Source organism: Rhinolophus ferrumequinum, chromosome 19 (assembly GCF_004115265.2).
Source record: "Rhinolophus ferrumequinum isolate MPI-CBG mRhiFer1 chromosome 19, mRhiFer1_v1.p, whole genome shotgun sequence".
NCBI classification, from domain to species: Eukaryota; Metazoa; Chordata; class Mammalia; order Chiroptera; family Rhinolophidae; genus Rhinolophus; species Rhinolophus ferrumequinum.
Window position 1 is genome coordinate 30,230,465 of NC_046302.1, and position 21,187 is coordinate 30,251,651.

At 42.7% G+C, this 21,187-nt stretch overlaps 1 protein-coding gene and 1 non-coding gene across 14 annotated transcripts in view; one reads left to right on the forward strand and one right to left on the reverse strand.

Annotated features, from left to right (window-relative positions):
• FHOD3 (formin homology 2 domain containing 3) overlaps positions 1-21,187 on the forward strand; it is a 436,559-nt gene that overhangs the window by 273,947 nt on the left and 141,425 nt on the right. For all 13 annotated transcript variants that reach the window (XM_033087594.1, XM_033087595.1, XM_033087598.1 and 10 more), the window contains 3 exons: positions 746-840; positions 7,383-7,526; positions 18,705-18,943. In XM_033087594.1, the coding sequence (XP_032943485.1) occupies positions 746-840; positions 7,383-7,526; positions 18,705-18,943 (478 nt within the window). The remainder of the gene's footprint in view (positions 1-745; positions 841-7,382; positions 7,527-18,704; positions 18,944-21,187) is intronic.
• On the reverse strand, positions 10,077-10,150 carry TRNAI-GAU (transfer RNA isoleucine (anticodon GAU)). Its single transcript has one exon. It is a non-coding gene; the product is annotated as a tRNA-Ile (tRNA).

Below are 21,187 nucleotides of genomic sequence, written 5' to 3' on the forward strand. Positions count from 1 at the left end.
CACCCATGAGCCTTCGCCTACAGAGCCTCATTTAGGAGCCACCAAGCCCTCCACTACCATCCACACTGCAGGAGACCTCCCTCGCTAAGGGACAGGCTCCGCTAAGTGCTTTTGCCTTTCGAGTGCTTTTAGTCTGTGGTGACGTGTGTTGTTACGCATGTGCCTCACTGCTCCATTAGATTATAAACCTTGTGAGGACAGCCTCCCACCAGACCCAGCTGCTCCTACTTGGTTGACGCTTTAAACAGTATTTGTGCCTTGACTGAACAAGATAATATACTTCTGTTCTTAAAATATTTGCTAGACGGACGTTTCACTGTTCGTTCTTGGAGCCCACTGCTAGCATGAATGTAAAGACCTCCCACTTCCCCTTTCCTGGCAGGAGATCAGAGCATGGCATGCCGATGTACAGAGAGTACTTATTGAGACCTTCTGCACTGGGAAAGTGACATGTGTAGCCTAAAAAGCTGCACATGAATGCATTTTTTAAAAGTTACATATTTAATATAAAGAGAACTTTTCAAGCAAATTGATAGGTACCCTGACACCAAAGAATATACATTTTCAAGTGAACAAGGATAATGTGGTGTATTGTCACCTGATTAGAAGCATGTGTCACGCTTTGAAATTTGGTGACTGAAATTTGGCGCCATCTTTGGGTGAAGAGTCTTTAGATAAATTGTGATGTGAGTTGGATAAGGTAAGATGAGTGCTGGCTTCTAATGATTTTGTGCTTTATTCATAGGAGTCATACCTTGGTCAAATATCATGGAGATCCTGGAGGAAAAGGATGGGGTCGACACAGAGCTGCTGGTGTACGCGATGACTTTAGTGAATAAGGTTTGTTGATGTTTGTTATGGGTTGAATTGTGTCCCCCAAAAAGATATGTTGAACCCCTTCTAAACTCTGGTACCTCTGAATGTGACCTTCTTTGCAAATAGGGTCTTTGAGGATATAATCATGAGGTTAAGATGAGGTCATTAGGGTGGGCCCTAATCCAATATGACAAGTGTCCTTCTAAGAAGAGGAAAAGAGACACACTGGGGAAGACTATGTATACACATGTCCATGAGGAAGACAGAGGCAGAGACTGGAGTGATGCATCTATAAGTCAAAAATGGCCATGGAATGTCAGGGATTGCCAGTAGCTGATCTAGGATGAGGCCAGGAAAGACCATCCCCTGGAGCCTTCAGAGAGAGCATGGCCCTGCCGACACCTTGATATCAGACTTCTAGTCTCTCAAACTGTGAGACAATAAATGTATATTGTTTTAAGCCACCAGTTGGTGGTACATTCATATAGTAGCCCTAGAAAACTAATACAGTATGAAGATCTAAAATTTGTCTTCTGAATAATAGCCACGTCATGTGGAACCCCATAATGGTGGCTGGTACCATGGCCGCACTGTGCTTCTTCACAGGAGAAAACCCTTTACACCCATGCATAATGTGCGTGCATATGTGCTGGTGCATGGACGTGTGAAAGCCTGTGAGTGTTTGCATGTGCCCTGTGCTTTGGTCTTGTCTCAGAAAACCAGGAAAAAAGGTGACAGTGAGAATTTTATGACTACTTTTCTATCAAGATGTCCTCTTAAAAACATTTTCCCTTAAGAATATAAATTAGCAAGTTTTACTCTGAGGAAATAGTTCACAGGAAGAAATGAACTATTCTTATTCCACTGCTTGTTGAATTCTGACTGCTGAAGGTGACATAAGGATTCCTAGGGGCGGGTGTCATCCTCCTTTTACGGTGGTGACTACATGCTTGTGCTGTCATTCCTCCCATCGCCTCCCTCCCTAGTCACCATCCTGGAGGGCAGTGCTAGTGTTCAGTATCCATCCCAGAGATGCTGTCTGGCAAAGCTCCCACGCTGGTCTGGCACAGCCTGCTCTTGGGACTGGAGCTCCTTCATTCCAGTACCTCAGTCCCTTCTTCCTTAATGACTGAGGTTGGGATGAGGGTAGATATCCTCCAGATTGTTACACCCTAGACCCCAGGCTGCACGGAACTGCCCCGCTCCCAAAGGGCCTCCCTTTGTACACTTCAGGCTGCTGGGATCGGCCTACAGAGAAGACCCAGAATATCTACCTGATGTGTAACGGGAGAAACATTTCTCCTGATAAACCTGGGACAAATTAGTAGAAAACAGCATAATTATGTGGAGTCACTTCTACTAGATATTAAAATGTTGTACAAACTTTAAGGATTAAAACAATGTGGTCCTGGCTCTTTGCTTGGCAGACAGATGATTGCAGCAGAGGAGCTCTGAAACAGACCGCAGTGCACAGAACAACTCATCCTGCTGTTAAAATCAATGGGGATGGGTTAGCTTCATGCATGATTGGGGAGGTCTTGCTAGATGGAAATAAATAAAAAACATACTTTGACCATGTACCAAAATAAATTCCGGATCGATTACAGAGTTCAGTGCAGGGGCCATTTGAGATCTTGCTCCCTGGTATATGTCCTCAGGTTGGCTCAAATAAACTCTTATTAAAAAAAAAAAAAAAAAAGAAAAAAAAAGATTTCAATGCAACCTATCAAACCAGAGAACAATGAGAAGGAGATAGAGGTGAAGAGGAATTGGTCTCTGTAGGTAAAGGTTATTTTAATAATAAAACCAGTCAAGAAAAATTCCAAAGGAAAGGACTTAAATATTTCAGTATACAAAACTCTAAAAGGTCTCATTTGTAAAACAAAACCCACAAATAAAAGCTAAAAGCAAGTGACAAACTGGGAAATTGCAAAAAATGGGGCAGAAAATGATAGTATCCTAAATATGTTAAGAACCCAGTTGAAAAATTCACATTAAACCTACGAAGATGAAAAGAAATGCATAGCAAAACCACGAGACATTTTCCCCAGGTCACGTTGGCAGTGATGGCTTTTTAATGAAACGCGTTTGTTAATGAGGACACAGGAAGCACTACTCCAGACCTAGAGGGGAATGAGCATCAGGTTTTGGTAGTTGATTTGGCTTTTATTTAAAAATCTGTGAGTTTATTTCACCATGCAATTTTCTGTTGGGCTTTTAAAGATTAAGATCATCAATTTCCCGTCATTTTCAGTCACTCACATTGTTTGAGAAAACACTGAGTCCAGCAGAAATGGAATTTTTGCTCTTGGAAAGTGTTTTCCGTTGTAACGCTGTCCATCTACTGGTAGAGGCCATGCTCAGCGGTTCTAATGAGCCGGGCAGCATCCGCCTGGTGCGGCCACTCTGCTGCCAATCACTGGCAAGGACTCAGTACGTGTCACACTCTTTGGCGTCCATCATATGGCATTTAACGTCCAGGAATTCCTTGCTTACTCTTTCTCTACTGGCAGTTCTGTCTCATCTTTTGTTAGTTCTGGCCCAGGGAAAGTCTGGGAAGGTCCTGAGGACATTACTACAAATGTCATCTTTTCCTCAGGAAGGTCAACAGACTGCTGACACCCACACTGGGTTTGTTTTCCGTTGAATTTTAGTTGTGCTTATTACCCCAGTGAGTAAAATCCTCTAAGATCCCAAACAAAATAATGACGTGAAATGTTCTGTGGGGCTGGAAAAAATTCAGACTCTGAAATCTAGGAAATTATTATATTGCTTTTCTAACTTTTCTCTCAACAAAATAAAAAATGGCCTAATGACATGGAGTTCAAGAGATTAACATTTTTATGACGAAACAAGGGGACTCAATTCTGTCCTGCTCATGGCTCTGAGACTGAAGTCTGCTCCCTTTGTTAATTAAACAGGGACATTAATGGGGGAGGGGGTTTCAAGATCTAGATTAATCCCCACCTCCAATCCCACGTTGTCAGAAGATCGGAGGGAGTATCAGAAACTATCCGTTTCTCACCCTGCAGCTTATATAATGCCCGGTCTTGATCCAGCTGCAATTCTTTATATGGAAATCCCCCACTTGGGGGTGCTCAGGTATTGACCACCTTGTAGAATAGGATGAGGCAGATATCAGGGGGGCGGGGGTGAGTTACAGGGGTGTTACTGGGGGGCTGGCTTGCAGCATCAGGGAAGGGGGGACCCCAGGGAACCCAGGGGAGGAATTCTACTCTAGCAGAGCCAGGGGGGTATGTAACCCGGATGGGATTCATGCTTAGTGTTGCCTTTGTTTTTATATTTTATCTTATTGTTTTTTTAATTACCACACAGCAAAATCGACTTTTTTCCCTTTGGTATTTAGCTGTATAAGTTTTAACACATACGAGTATGTGGCTTTGGATAGCCTTCATAATGAGGATGCCGAACATCTCTCCCCAAATCTCTCTATTGTTATCCTTTTCCAGGGACATCCTGATCTCCTGTTCATGCCCCTGGCAACCACTGATTTATTCTCTGTCACAATAGTATTGTCATTTAAAAAATGTCACATTGTGTAGGATGTGTCCCTTTGATATTGGCTTCTCTTAGTATAATGCCGTTGGATTCCCCTATGGTACTATGCGTATTAACGGTTCACTCCTTTCTGCTGCTGGGCGGTATCATTGTAGATATACCACAGTTTGTTTTATCTCTTCACCCACTGAAGGAGATTTCGGTGTTGACAGCTTTTGGCTTTCACAAATAATGCTGCTGTGAACATTTATATTCAGGCGTTGGCCACATTGGTTTTGTCCTACAAGAAAGATTTGATGGAATCAGTGAAAACGTAGGGAGAGGAAAATAAAATGTGCTTTAGGGAAGCGATGTCTTCCTCTGAGAGTGCCTGTAAAGATTTACCTGTCACAAGCCCTGGCAAGACACGGTCTGAGAGAAAGCAGGAAGTGGGCCCTGAGGGGTCACCAGAGGTGTCAAGAGACATTTGCCCCACAGACTATTCTGGAGTAGTTGCCACCTTTGTCAGAAGTAGGTACCTTAGCAGGGAGGTGTCAGGGTCGAAATGGGGGGACAGGGCTCAGGGAGAGGTGGGACCGTGGCAAAAGGGCTGAGCATGTTAGAGAATAGCTGTAACTAGGTGAACAGGTGAATGTGTGTTTCTAGGATGTATCTATTCCCCTCTGCGTGCAGGCAGAGAAGGGAGCTGTATGTGTTTGTGGTGGAAGGCCAGTTCCCCTGCAGCCACACACGAAAGGTGGGGGTACGCAGTCTTGGTCAAGCCAAAATTTTCACAGTGGAAATGACAAATGACCTCTTAATTCCTTCAATTCTGGGCCTGTTATTGAGTCAGGGCTCCTTGAGTCTATTTGGTTCTATGGACCTATTTGTTTAATTATTTAATGGTAATCCCTCCAACCCATCATGGTTGGGCTTGCTCGAGTAATGGGGATTAGGTCTAGGAATTCAACCTGTAAAGTTCTGAGAGAAAGGACCTCAGGTGATTCTCACCAGGGAGAAAAGGAAAGGAGGGAAACACAGAGGGGAGGAGACTGCCAGAGGTCTCTTGCTGTGCCTCATTCCGGCCCCTGCACTGTTTCTAGAAAGTTTTAAATCTAACACCAAATGTCAACTCACTGCGTTCCCCAAATTATGTGTTTGGCTGACTCAGCAGTCAGTTAAGCACTTCCGATCGTTAGCTCTGCCTTGGTATCACCATTTCTGTCTCCTCATCTCTTAACAAGTTCAAGAGTTTTCACTAAAACCAGAGGATGAGCTTGTTCTGATGACAGGCTTCTTTCAATGGATGCATACTTTTTCAGTGAACGTTGGGAGCTGGGGACAGTTCAATGGACTTTTGTGCCTGCTGATGCCACAGTGACTCCTTGGCCTGGGAAATGTGTTTTCACACGTGGCCACTTCGGTGTGCGCCCTTATTTATTACAGCTTCTAACTGGTTCATAACCTCCTGTTCTTTATCCTGCTCGGTCCCCTAACTAATTAAACTGTTGCATCCCAGATATTTTCCTTTGTTTCTGCTCTCAACAGCACTGAGCTGTGTCCTCTTTGCTCAGCATGGAAAGGAAAAAGCCATTGTTTGCGTTATGAATAAAGGCATGCGTTTCAATATTAATAGCCCTAAAAATACAGGTGTTATATAGAAGTTGGTGCTGTGAAATGATTCTTACAAAACTGTTGGTCTTTTTTCTTCCAAAACAAGTCACCACGTTTACAATAATTTTGAAATAGATGTGGGATTCTTAGAAATCCAAAGGTAGTGAAATAAATAGGAAGTAAAGACGGGTGTCTGAAATTTGAAGCTAGAATAATTTGGGTAGAAGGGATGAGTGTAGGAGGAATGGAGACTTAGAATAGCAGCTCCGAGCACAAGGTTTGCCTGAGGTCTTCAGTAACTTCCTACCTGTCTTAGGTCTAAGACCTAACTTCCTGTCTTAGGTCTTCAGTAACTACCCCAGGCAAATACATCCCTTCCCTCTCAGCCTTTCTCCCTCTCTTATCTCTCACTTATAAGTTAAGCACTTGTAGTAAATCACCTCAAGGGTCCTTTCAGTTCTAAACAGAGGCCAGGTGTGAGATCATACTTGTAAGAAGCAAAATTCAAAGAGAAGTCAGCTTTTTCTTTCTTGGGTTACTATTATTTTTATCATCATCACCATCATCATCATCGTCGTCGTCATCATCATTGTTGTCTCTGGGTTGCTTCTTTGAAATTTCTCTTTTTTTCCTAAATTTCATAGACCAAGGGGAAGCCCTACCAAATTGAAACAAAAGGGAGTCATCAAATTGTTATCACTCCAGCTGCTGGTAAATTGATTGTTAACAGGAGTTCCTGATCGCTGAGCATGTTGGTTTCCTATTGCCATGTAACAAATTACCACAAATTTAGCAGCTTAAAGCAGCACAGATTTATCATCTCCCAGTTTCCATGGATGGTGTCCAGCACTGCCTCGCTGGGTCCTCTGCTTCCTTAGAGTCTTACAAGGCTGCAGTCAAGGTGTTGACTGGGGCTGGAGACTCATCTGAGGCTTGGGGTCCTCTTCCAAGCTTTTGTGGTTGTTGGCAGAGCTCATTTGCTTGCAGCTGCAGAACTCCTGGTGGCTTGCTGCTGCTTCGGGGCCAGCAGGATCAGCACTCTTCCAGTGTCTGAGCTCAGGAAAGGCGTTCGCTTCCCTTCAAATGGCTCACCTGACTAGGTCAGGCCCACCCAGGATCCTCTCCCCTTTGCTTAACTCAAAACTCAACTTATTTGGGACCTTCATGGGACCTTCATCTGTAAAATCCTTTTGCCTTTGCCAGGTACTATAAACCAATCATGGGCGTGTCCTGCCTATACACTCAAGGGGGTGGGATACACTCAAGGGGGATCTTGGGGTTGATTCTGTTTACACGAAAGAACACTTTTCTCGAATGAGCTTGTCATTTGTCTTGCTCTGTCCCGTCTTGTTATACGCGTGGCCACTGGAACCCATGCCAAAAAAAAAAAAAAAAAAAAATGCCTTGAGACAGTTCCCTAATACATGTCTGTGTCCTGGTCTTTCTTTGTGCAGACACTGTCAGGCTTGCCAGACCAAGACACCTTCTACGACGTCGTGGACTGCCTGGAGGAGCTGGGCCTTGCAGCCGTATCCCAGCGGCACTTGAACAAGAAAGGGACAGACCTGGAGTTGGTGGAGCAATTCAACATTTATGAGGTAACGGACGATGCCTGTTGGATGGCATCTCACCGCCTGGACCAATGTCGAAGGCTGAGGTGAACATGCTCTGGACCCGCGGCTCTGAGTGTGGTGGAGCAGCACCCCTAACACCCGGTAGCTTTTCAAAATGCAAGTTCCAGGCTCCAGCCCGGTTCTGCTGAGTCAGGGTGGGCCCAGCAAACTGTTAGACAAGCCTCCTGGTGATTCTGATGCCTACTCAAGCGGGAGAAGCACCCATCCAGGAGACTCTTGCTAGCTTGCTTGCTTATTGATTGATTGATTGATTGATTGATTGATTGATTGCTATTTTATTTTAAAGAACATGCATTCTGTCAGCAGCACTTTCATTCAGGAAGGGAGGCAGGGGGAGAGAGAGAGAAAGAGAGAGAGAGAGAGAGAGAGAGAGAGAGAGAGAGAGAGAGAGAGAGAGAGAGAGAAAGAGAGAGAGAGAGAATTTCTGATACTTGATATGGGTAAAAGTGGAATAGTGGAATATCAGGCAGGGCTGGTCACATAATTTGAAGGGCCCTGTGCAAAATGAAAATGCGGGAGAAAAAAAGTGCTGTTAGAGATACTGAACATCTTTTTTATTTCTTTCTGCAGTCTCTCTCACCTCATGATTGTGTTTTTTAATTTGTTATTTAATGTCATTATAAGGAAATTGAAAAATTAAAATTTAAAACCACTAGCAGGAATTTTATTGTTCATCTTTATTTTCTGCGATGGCAGTTTCAAATGCAGAGATAAGAGCATTCAACTTTTATGAAGAATCAGCAAAATTACCCAGTTTGTTGTTTGTCGCTCCTGCACGCATGTGTATTTTGCGCCTACCAGAACAGTGGAAACACTGTACAAAGCTAACTCAGCTATTTTTTGCTTCACTTCTTGATATATGTTCATTCTGTCAACACTCTACTTTCAACTTCCAGATGAGTAAGGAAGAACTGAAAGGAAAAGCAACTGTGGGGCTGCCCTACCTTTCCATTTTTTTCTATGTTATCATTTCGGCATAAGTGGTTGGCTAATATGGGAAAGTGACATAGGTGAGAAAGGGTAGGATGGGACCCTTGAGTCACCATCTCTCTGCGTTAAAAGCAAGTTATGGTTTGCATGGAAAGCGTGGCCTCCAGAGCTTCTAGTGCCCCTGCTTACTCAGTTAAAGCTGTAACACACTCACCCTGAATCCACTGCCAATCTCACTGAACTCCATGTGTCGTGGGTCTACCAGCATTCTATGCTCATGGGTGCAAGGAATCAGGGGCATGTGTGTTGCACCCATGTCCTCTACACACGCACATGCTCCATTCACCCATTAGACTTCATTTACAAAACACAAGTTTAAAGTTAAAATTAATAAGAATTTCAACATGATAAAACCCAAGCACAGAGCCCCGCTGATCATGAGCATGGAGCTGTTGTACGGTTGCTCAGGTCACGCACCCAGGAAGCAGGCCCTACTTTCGGTTGCACATCATAGCTTTATGGCCTGTTGACTTGAGTTCAAATTGTTTCCTGTTGGTGAATTTTAGGTGAACTTCCCCCCTGTTGTTAAAGTTATTTATCTGATGTAACTATTATCTGGATTGTAAATGAAAGTTAGAGCACATTTTGTGAGTAGCAAATTACATTCCTTGTTGCTAAGCCTCATCATCCCAGTTTCCTCCCATGGCTAGTGGAGGACAGAACCTGGAGATATATTTCCTCTTGGATGGTGTGGCTTTGAAAAGGAAAGCTTATTCCTTTAGGCCCAAGCTTACCCATAAAAATGGAGTGAACCAGGCTACCCCTGAGGACGTTATACCTGTGGTGTTTCACTTTGTTTCCCATTTTTCTTCTCCTAGATATCATTTACATGCCACAAAATTAACCTTTTAAAAATATTAAGTTCAATGAGTTTTAGTATATTCACAAGGTTGTGTAACCATCACCACTATTATATTCCAGAATTTTTCATCACCCCCAAAAGAAACTCCATACCTATTAGCAGATGCTCTCTATTCGTTCCTACCTCCTATACCCCATACCTCCAAACCACTAACCTACTCTCTCTGTATAGATTTGCATTTTCTTTCATACAAATGGACATTTCATATACACGGGACCAACATGCGGTCTTTGTGACTAGCTTTCACTTAATATGTTTTTAAGGTTCATTCATGTTGTAGCATGTGTTAGTACTTTGTTACTTTTTGTGCTAATATTCTATTGCATGGATATATATCACATTTTTAAAAATCTGTTCATCATTTGATGGACATTTGGGTTATTTCCATCTTTTGGCAATTATGAATAATGTTGGCATGACCATTTGTGTACAAGTTTCTGTGTGGCCATGTTTTCAGTTCTCTTGGGTATGTACCTAGGAGTGAAATTGCTGGTCATATATATGGTAACTGTGTTTAACTGTTTTTGGAACAGACTGTGTTCCAAAATGGCTGCACAATTTTACCTTCCTACCAGCATATAATGAGGCTTCCAATTTCTCTATATCCTCCTCATGCTTATCATTATCCATCTTTTCTTTTTAAAGGAGGGTACAGCTCACAGTGGCCCATGCAGGGATCGAACCGGCAACCTTGGTGTTATCAGCACCACACTCTAACCAACTGAGTTAACCGGCCACCCCTGTCCATCTTTTTTAATTACAGCTATCCCAGTGGGTGTGAAGTAGTACACATTTTGATTATGATTTGCATTTCTCTGGTGACTAATGATGTTGAACCTCTTTCCACGTGCCTATTGGCCATTTGTATATTTTCTATGGAGAAATGTCTATTCAGATCCTTTGCCCATTTTAAAATTGGGTTGTTCGGTTACTGTTGAGTTTTAATAATTCTTTAGATATTCTGGATACTAGATTCTTATCAGATATAAAACTTAATATTTTTTTCCCTTTCTATGGGTTGTATTGAACTACTTCTCACGTAACTGATCAGTCTTATTCATAGCGATATATATTTTAAAACCTTTCCTTTTTCTACTTATAAAAATGATATGTGCTCATCGAAGAATATTTGGAAAATGCCAAAAAGTATAAGATAAAAAAAAACACCCTGATTTTATTACCACGATTAAGATTTTGGTCTGTTTTCCTAGTCTTGTTTTGTATATGTAGGTGTATATTCTTAACTACGGCGATAAGTGTTGTGTACTGAATCTTTATTAGCAAATATGTTAGACCCATTTTCTTTTCTTTCTTTTTTTTTTAATTTTAGGTATAGGCTTTATAATTATTTAAGTATAAATTGGGAATAGTTAAGAAAATTAGTTTTTCTTTTTTTTTCTCCTTCCATCACCATATATTTGATCCCCCTTACCCTCATCTCCCACCCTCCACCCCCCTCACCCTCTAGTAACCACTAAACTATTGTCTGTGTCTATGAGTTCTTGTTTCTCATTTGTTTGTCTTGTTCTTTTGTTGTTTTTGGTTTATATACCACATATCAGTGAAATCATATGGTTCTCTGCTTTTTCTGTCTGACTTACTTCTCTTAGCATTATACTTTCAAGATCCATCCATGTTGTCACAAATGTTCCTATATCATCTTTTCTTACCACCGAATAATATTCCATTGTGTATATATATCACAACTTCTTTATCCATTCATCTATCGAAGGACATTTTGGTTGTTTCCATGTCTTGTCCACCGTAAACAAAGCTGCAATGAACATTGGAGCACACGTGTCTTTATGTGTAGATGTTTTCAGATTTTTTGGGTAGATACCCAGGAGAGGGATTGCTGGGTAGACCCATTTTCTTTTGTCATTAAATCTTCTTCAAGAGCTTAATTTTTTTTTCAAGGAACATAATATTCTGTCTGTATACATGTAGCATGTACCATAATACATATAACCAGCCCCCTGTTTTTTCAGATTTAGATTATTTCCAAAGTTTTTGCAATTATAAATGCTGCTAGGATGAACAGATTTATTCATAAATCTTTGTGCACAGCTGGAGTCCCAGGAGGCATATTTCCCAACTACATGGCTCCATTGAGATCTTCACTGGGTAGAAGCGGAGAGACTGACATGTAACTCACTATTTCCTGAAACTTACTGTCATTATAAGTGACGAGATGAGGAACAGAATGGAATTGTCTCTATATGATCTTAGGAGGAATCTGCACCGGAGCAATTTGCTATCAGAGCTTAAAGCTTCCCACAGCTGTCCTGCTGGTCAGTTCTTTGTGCCCTGCTCTGGGCATCTTCTCCTCTAACCAAGTGTCACTTACCCAGTTACCTGCTCAGACCTTTAGTTTCCTTGTCACTGGCACGTGGTATTGGGAAGTCAGTGAGCGGTGGAAGGGTATGGCTCCTAAAAGATAGGATAAGGTAAGAATAAAGTAAGGGTACTGACGATGGAGAAGGAAGAAACTGAAGACAGTTGGCTTACATGAAGGTAGAAGAAAACTTTCCCCAGTACATATGTCTCCCTTTTTTCTTCCCTCCTTTTCCTCCATCAGAAGGATTCCCCATCTCTGATTCCACATATCAGTGAAATCAAATCTGTCTGATAATCTGCTCACCCAGCGGCTTAGATGATCACAGCTTTGGATTCTATGTGGTCCCTGTGTGTGGTAAGACAGCAAAATGCAGGTGAATTTCCCATTAGTGAACCAACTGGGAGACAATTTTGAAAAGTAGCCTGGATACCTACCTCAGGACACTCCTTCCTGTTTTAGGGCACACCTTCTCTCAGTGTGTTCCCTGGGTCCTTCTTCTCTCTCCCGTCCCTTTCAGTGTTGAGATTGTTGTGTTTTTTTTTTTATCAGACCTCCTTTTTCTGTCTATTTGGCCTGCCCCATGATTTATACAGTGAGTTCAGCTGCCTTAGAGACTGGTACTGCTATCTTGACCCTGAGCTTTCTGCCATGGACCATGACTGCTTGCCTCTCTGCCTGCTTATCTTCATTCATTTGGGATCCATAGACTCTGCTGGGTCTGAAAATACAGAGATAGAAGATCTGTTGCTTTCTTTCTGTAGTCTAAGACAAGCAACTAGCTGATTCCCCCAGCAGCTAAATGTGATAGTGCAGAGGGACATAGAAGGTGCCAGGGGAGCTCTGACTATTTGGGGTGTTGCCACCTGGAAGCTTCACATGACATGCAACCAGTCCTAAATGAATCCTTTGTTTTTCTCACATGACAAAAACAAAAATCCTGTACACTCTGTTCCTTTCTCCACCTCTGCAAAGAACAGAGTCTCCCAAGTTACAAACCTGGAGCTATCCTGGACTCCTTTCTCTTTCCTCTGTCCCCGTATTCAAAAGTCTGATTGCTGAAAACTGTACATTTTTTCTCCATTCCTCCAGCTTTGGCACTCATTGTTTCTTGCCTGGATTATTGCAATATCTTCTCATTCATTTGTTCCTCCATAAATTGGTTCATTCAACAGAACTTCATTGAGCACCTACCATGTTTCCCCAAAAATAAGACCAGGTCTTATGTTAATTTTTGCTCCAAAAAATGCATTAGGGCTTTTGTTCAGGGGATGTCCTCCTGAAAAATCATGCTAGGGCTTTTTTTCCGGAAACACGGTAGTACAAGGTCTGACAATTTCGTTTGCAAACTTGTCACCAATGTTGCTAATCTTTTTTGATATCAGAGGGATTATTCATTATGAATTTGTACCAACTGGACAAACAGTTAACCAAGTTTACTATTTGGAACTGCTGAAAAGGCTGCAGGAAAAAGTTAGACGACCTGAACTTTTCGCTAACAATTCATGGCTCTTACAACATGACAATGCACCAGCTCCCATGGCACGGCCTGTGAGGGAGTTTTTAGGCAGTAAACAAATAACTGTATAGGAACACCCTCCCTACTCATCTTATCTGGCCCCAGTGACTTCTTTCTTTACCCAAAGATAAAAGAAATACTGAAAGGAAGACATCTGGATGACATTCAGTACATCAAGTGTAATATGACGACGGCTCTGATGGCTATTCCAGAAAAAGAGTTCCAAAATTGCTTTGAAGGGTGGACTAGGCACTGGCATCCGTGCATAGCTTCCCAAGGGGAGTACTTTGAAGGTGACCATAGTGATATTCAGCAATGAGGTATGTAGCACTTTTTCTAGGATGAGTTCGCCAACTTAATTGTCAGACCTTGTGTCAAACACTCTTCTGGGCCCTAGGACACAGCAGCAACTTAGACAAGGCCACCGTCCTGAGAGAGCACACATTCTAATGGGGTACAGACAGTGACCAAGTACCTGAATAAGCTGAGAAACTGAGATGGTGAGCATGTCTATGAAGAAAAGAGGCAGGATGAGGTGGGGACAAGAAACTGAAGTATGGGCAAGGAAGGCCCATCTGAAATAATGGCCTAAAGAGCGACAGTGACATAGAGAAGAGGAGTGCAGGAGTTTGAGCTTGGCAGGTGTGAAGGGTGGAGAGGAGGTTGGTATGACTGGAGGGTAGGACCTAGGGGAGCAGCTGAGAACAGAGCAGAGAGAGGCTGGCATCCTGCAGGGACTCGGTCTCTTTGGGCTGTCTCTGCTCTCTCCTTCCTAACTCTCTGCAACTGAAAACAGAGTGATCCCCCTGAAAGTTAGTTGGGACTGTGTCATTCCTCTGTTGAAGAAAACAAATAATAGTGAGTGAGTGAAAGATGAATGAATGAATGAATGAATGAATGAATGAATGAATGAAAAACCTTTGCATGAAGCCCAAACTCCATGAATTGGTACAAGGGGCTACACAATCTGTGGCCATTGTGCCCCCTGGCCTTTTCTCTGGCCATTCCTAAGATGTCCCTGAAGGTTCAGCCACATTCAAGTTCTCCTACATCTCGAATGTGCAAGGTAGGTCTTGAGGAGCTTTCCTTTAATCCATTCTCTGTTCTTTGCCTGGAGTGCTCTTCCTTCCCATTCTCTTCTTGGCAAACTCCTACTCCTCCTGCGAAAGTCACCTCCGGTGTCCCCTCATCCAGAATATCTTCTTGGCAAGGTACAAGGAGCTCCTATTGCTTGTCCCCTGCCCTTTGTTCATAACCCATGAAAAAGCACTTGCTTACATCCACACCTCGGACTGAAGAGACCTCAGCGTGTACTTGCCTGTCTGTTTCCCTTTGAGCTATTATAACGTCATATGTTTCATTCCTCTCTCCCACTGCGCAGCAGCACAGCTGCCCAGAGTAGAAAATCAGGAAGTGTTCAAAGGAAGGTCTCTTTTAATATCACATGTCTTATGACACTGTTTGCCAGATGCTGGGTTGAAGGAAGGGCATCATTTCATCAGGAAGCAGCTAACCTTAGAGGGAAGGTGCCCTGAGTAGTAACTCAAGGTGACAACGGAGTGCTTTAGATATCAGGCAGAGTGAGGATTTTTATTTTGTTCTGAAAGTTAATGTAGTTTATAAAAAATATTTATTGCCACAGGACAACTGAGTTCATTATATGCAGAGGCAGCAAAAAGGCCTATAAGCAGAGCCAGTATATTTGTCTATGTGTGTTTTCAAGCAATTGAAGAAAACTTGGTTGGGCTTCTAGAATTCTTCCTAATAGTGGAGGACGTCTGGTGACCATATGTCCTGAACTTTCTGGGGACAGGCCCCATTCCATGTAATTTAATTCCATTTTAGAAAGGTGATTTAATCTAGGTTTCATTCATCTACATTTTTAGAGCTTCATATAATTTTTCAAACACGTAAATTCACAAATCAAAATAAAAAACCTCTTGTCAGATTATGTGTTCTAACTTTTGATTCTGAAATTGTGGCCCTAGTAATGGGAAGGGCATTTTAAGATTGGAGATTTTGGGGGTGAGGGGTAATTGGTACTTTTAGGAATGAGTAACTAATAGGTCCAATCTCTTAAGATCCTTCCTTGTCATAGGAGATAAAAAATGTGTATCAGTTGACTCTTGTGGCATAAAATATATACCAAAAACTTAGTGGCCTGAAACAGCAAGTATTGCTCATGATTCTGTGTGTCAGAAATCCAGACCTGGTTCAGCTGAGACATTCTCACACAGCGGCAGTTATCTGGTGGCTGGACTGGGGCTAAATGATCTAAGATGGCCTAACTTACCTGGTCTGGCATTGGATGCTGCCTGTTGGCTGGGCTATGTGATTTCAGCAGGCTATGCCACACTTCTTCACATAGTAGCACCATGTCAGAAGGGCAAGTCCAAAAGCACAAACATACAAGCCTCTCTTTGCATCATGTTTTCTGATGTCCCATTGGTCAAAGCAAGTCACATGGATAATCCTAGACTCAATGGAGGAGGGGATGCACAGGGTGAGAAAACAAGGAGGCACTGGTACAGTCTGCTACAACCTATCGTCAGCATCATTTCTTCTTACAATGGTACCAGCACTGGCACCCATTTCACCTAAAAGCTGAATCCAGTTGTATACGTATGGGTTAAAAAGACGTGGGATAGCAACATGGAAAAGAATCGCATCTGTCATGTCAAGATGGCTGCCTGTCATGGATGTTAGTAGTAACGTAACGATATAAACGCAAAGAAATGTTAATAGCTTTTGGCCTGCATCAAGAGTGTTCGGATTGTTGGAAATTTGGTAATAATGAAGAAATTATTTTAAGTGGGAAAGTGTATGGTGGTTGTGGTTTTTAGAAATCCTTATCGTTTAGGGATATACACTGAAATATTCACATGTAAAACGATGTGATCTTGGATTTGCTTCAAAAAATACTGGCTGTGTGGGGTCAGGGGCAGGGAGTGAGGTGAACAGGTGACAAGAGTCACCAGGAGCCGCTCACTGTTGAATTATCACCGGTGATGAGCACATTCACAGTCTCTGTACTCTTCAATGCACTTTGTGTAGTTTTGAAAATTTCCACAATAGAGCGTTAAAGAGAATGCTGAGATCACTCAGTGGCCTCAAAGACTGGTGGACGTTGTCACAGATGCCACCTTAAGCAGCTCCTAACTGCTTTCTCAGTAAGATTGGGTAGGGTGTGCAAGCAGTCAGTGCTGTATTCTGGAACCTGCTTCCTTCTCATCTGGGTTTTAGTTTACAGTGTTTCACATGTAAGTGATAGAGTTAGAAGGTATTTGACAAGGGGTCTAACAAACAAATCACTCCAATACTTGGGTGAGGTTAGGGGTCTTTCAGGACAGGGTTGATCTCACCTTGTGTTCTCATGGACGACACGCGCTGCCCTTGTGGTTAATTAAATCTGACACCACAGATTCTGAATAAGTCTCGTAGTGAGTGCTGTTCTCTCCAGGTGCTTTTCAGCTCTAAGTGTTCTTGACTCTAATCTGTAGGGCTCCCTAGCATCTGAAAACTTCAGAACTGCCACTGTAGGCTTATATGGGAAAATGAAGTCTCTCTTCCTGTCATCAGCAGACCCTGGTGAATCCAGGATTCTTCTTGTAAAAACAAAACCACAAGCAAACACCAGCCCCAGATTTCATGTGACACTGTTCCTGATTGCCAAGCCCAGCGTTGCCATCGGCTCTACTGGGATTCTGTGCCCCATTCACCCTTTCGGGCTCTCTTTTCTTTCTTTAAGGAGATGTTTTGTTGAGGATCTGAACTTTAGAAAGCTCCCATTAAATTCCATTTTATGATGTTGCTTTGATAATTTTTCTAGATTTGCCTTTTCGTTTAAATTCTGGTTATCTCCAGCTTCCTTGAAAAAAGGCAGTTAAAGTGGATTTCACTTTGTACACACTCTTTGTGCCTCTCTGAATGGAACTGTGAGCAGAATGCTATTTGATCCTTGGATCTCTGAGGTTAGACAAGGAATTAGAAATATCTGAACTATACGTTAGCCCCTAATCTTAGCATTCCAAATGTGCGCTTAATAAGAAGCAGAATCAATACGTCAGGTCAGAATAAGTTCAAATGGTCTAGAATTTTTATATCTCAAAATGAAGAAGAAGGTAATTGGCTAGAAATAGTTAAAAATACTGTCCTTGGTTAGGTACATAATCGTTCTCAAACTTTCCCCAGAGAATGCCATTTAAAGTATTAAAGTGAGATGATAAATGTGATTAACCAAATGCATAATTTCTTTCTTAGTTTTCGCAGTTATACTGGAGAGGAACCCCCCAGGAAACAGACTTTTCAATGAGATTTTATAACAATAGAGCTTTTTCTGAACTTACATCTATTCGTACCTGAAACCTCCCAAAATTATATCTGGCTAGTAAATTCAGGGTACAAAATTGTCAAAATATTATTCGATTGCCTTTATATATTTGAGAGTTTGTTGTAAAATATATTTGGCACATAAAGAGGAGTTTTCATTAAATGGATCTGATCCAAAAGCTAGAGCTGGAGGAAACTGGAGATGGGGCAGATAAAGAGTGGATGCACTCTTGTGAGATGGGTCACCTGTCTCAGGTGCTCATTCCTCTGAGCTGGCGTGGGAATGGCCAACTGGGCCTTGACTCAGTGAAGCCCACCTTGCTAGATGAATACAGCTGTCCAAAACTTTGGACATAGGGGACCACCGATATTGCAGTAGCCAGATTTTCTGTAGATAGCTGATATTAAGGCCATATTGTATGATTACCTCTCTGGGTCTTTATATTCTCTCTTCTCATATCAGGACGAAGTTGTGAAATATGAACGAGATCACTTGCATCTTTGGGGACATGAGTCTCTGGGACCCACGGTTGCCAAGTCAGAGAGACTGCTGGACTTTTGGGGCCTGGCTCACCTGAACTGTGAGGTGGTTGACCCACCAGTTCTGTGCCATGGAGGAATTTGTGGGCATCCCAGGCCCCTTCATCTGAGGGCATAGTTTGGGGAAGGATGGTCATATTTATTAACAGGCACAGGGAAGACCCTGTTCTAGCTGCTTTACATAAGTTATCCTGATATGAGTTACTCTTACTACAAACCTGCAAATGCAATACTGTTTTCCCCATTTGCTTTCAGAGGAAATTTTTTAAAAACTCTATCCTAGAGGTCAAGTCTACTTCAGGTATATATTTTTGTGACTCAGATATGCAAGCTGTCTAGTTACTCATTTGATTGGGTAAATACACAGTAGCAAGCATCTTCCAGTTTACAGACTGCATGTTGGGACTGGGGTGGTTGGGAAGATCTTGCAGAGAAGCTGAAGCTGCAGGAAGAGAAAAGACACTGTTACATCCTCATTAGGGTGAGCTTGAATGGCACAGTCACACCTAGGGGCTATGAAAAAGATGTCAAATCTGACCTTACACTGGACGCTCTCTGCTTTTTCAGGTGGCACTCAGGCACGAGGATGGCGACGAGACAGCCGAGCCGCCCCCCAGCGGGTGCCGGGACCGGAGGAGGGCCAGCGTGTGTTCCGGCAGTGGGGGCGAGCACCGGGCCCTGGACCGCAGGCGGAGCCGCAGGCACTCAGTCCAGAGCATCAGGAGTCCTCTGTCGGCTCCCACCAGCCCCTGCTCCCAGTCGGCTACTGGCTTCAAGCCCAGTCAAGTGCGAGATCTCCGTGAAAAGTAAGCATGAACCCAGCCATGGAGAGGGGCGCAAGGATACAGGAAAGAGGAAGGGCAGCCTCAAGCTCACGGGTACCCACTGCCATCCCTGCCACACTTGCTCACCTGCTTCTTCTCTGCCATTCAAACACCAACTCAATTCCCACGGGACTACTCAGGGTGAGGTGGCCCTGGTGACACGCACCGATTTGATTTTACAAACCCTGCAAGCTTTTCTTCACCTACGCGTGTTTTGATATTATTTAACATCTCAGTTAGTATCTGTTCAGAAAATCTGTGCGTTACCAAACGAAAAGGCATCCAAAACACAAGCTTTGGCCTAGAAATATGGGATATGCCACCACATACATGTGAGATTGTAGGAGTCTCGATATACTCATGACAATACATAGTTGAGGTTGAGTTAAATAGAACAAAACGGTCTGAGTTTAAAATATACACATATAAATACAAGACACATAATTTTATATACATGTAAAATTTCAGTAAATACTAATACCATCTTTTAGTCAGTCGGTCATGCAGCAAACATTTTTATTAAGTGTCTGTTATAGTCCAGGCCTCTGGAGCAATGAAGATATATATATATATATAGATAGATAGATCTCAAAATCAATGAAGGTGTGTGTGTGTATTTGTATATATAAATGTAAAAGGTATGAACTCAATTCTTATGAACCTTACATGTGGGTTGGGAGAAAGTAAGAATGAGGAAAGTAGATAGGAAGAAATAGAAAGATGGACAGTCCCATGAGAAATTATCTATCCGGGGAAGCCAAAAAGCTGTACACATCTTAAGAGATGTTACCTATGTATTACTTTTCAAAATTGAATTGCCCTGAATGGTAGCAACGTGGAGTATGACGTTCACTCACAAGATGGCGTTAACCAAAGGAATGCGAGCGTCATTCACTGTATTACAACTTTAATACAGTTTTTTCCTTTCTTAAAATGTGTATACATTTTGGGGCCATCCTCTGTATATTCGAAATGTAAAGTTTGACAAAATCCATGGGAACTCAGAAATGGTTCCAGAAAACACAGATGCAACAAAAGCATGGCCGTGCTGCTCAGGGGTCTTCCCAAGTGGATGTTGTCCATTCGCTAGGATGATGGGGTTCTGTGGACCAGGCCGATGCAGCCGGGGCCACAGGGGCCGACTGATAAACCGATTGCCAGTGCCCCACTTCCTGTACCAGCAGCGTGGAAGCCCTGCTCACGTCATTTGGCTGGAGCATGTTCCCCCATGAAGATCTATGTGAGACACAAATGTAGGTCAGGAGCCCTTGTGGCAAAGAACAGAACTCAGAGTAAGTTGGATGACCTTAAGACGATAGGTGGTCTCCATTCCTAAGGGACCATACCCCCACCACGACTGCAAAGTGCCCCAAGAAGTCTAGTACTCATGGAATCACTGGAGTAGGAACTAGACCATGCCTTTGAGTGGCTCCTACTGCAGAAGGAGGGCGGAGAAGGGCATTAGTTTGAGAGTGAAGTACAAGGCGTGGTCCATATTGACACCATTCTCTACCACATACGCCTCCATCTACAGATTTTTCAGTTTCTAGTAGTCTGTGTACAACAAGCTCTGTTTTAGTGAAAAGAAGACCAAAACTTCTAAACAGATTGAGGAAGGAGAACGTCTACCATGAGCATTGCACTTTGTGAACTAAGACCTTTCAAAACGCAGGCAGTGCTCCAAGGGCCCTTGAAATTCTCTCTGGCACTGCTTCTCACTCATGCATGAGAAATTAACATGGAGAGAGTTGAGGAAAGTACACAATGGGCTGAAAAATCTGTGTTTAAAACTACCAAGGATGCTGAGGGTAGGAATTAGATCTTGTCAGCAGCACTTGGTGATCTTTTGCTCTGTCAGACTTGTGTCTTGTTTGTTCCTGTTCTGTTTCTTGCTGTTACACTTTTCAAAGGTCCCTGTGAGTTCAGGTGACCATGCCTTGTGATATGTTGGCAAAGGTAAGAGCAGTGGAGTGGATGATCCTGGGCACGGTTCATGGTTTCAAGGCTTGGTGGGACCTGAAATGGGGAGGCCACAGGCACTGCTCTGAATGCTGCTGTCTCAATCTTTTCAAACAGGGCTGAGTTTTCACTGTACTGAAATTATTACTTTGATGTAAATCTCATAGCACTTATTTGAGAAGAATAACACTTTCCAGCTTGTAAAGGCAGATAAGGTTTTACAAATTGATGGCGATGAAGTGGTTTCATCCATTAGGCCTTTTGGAG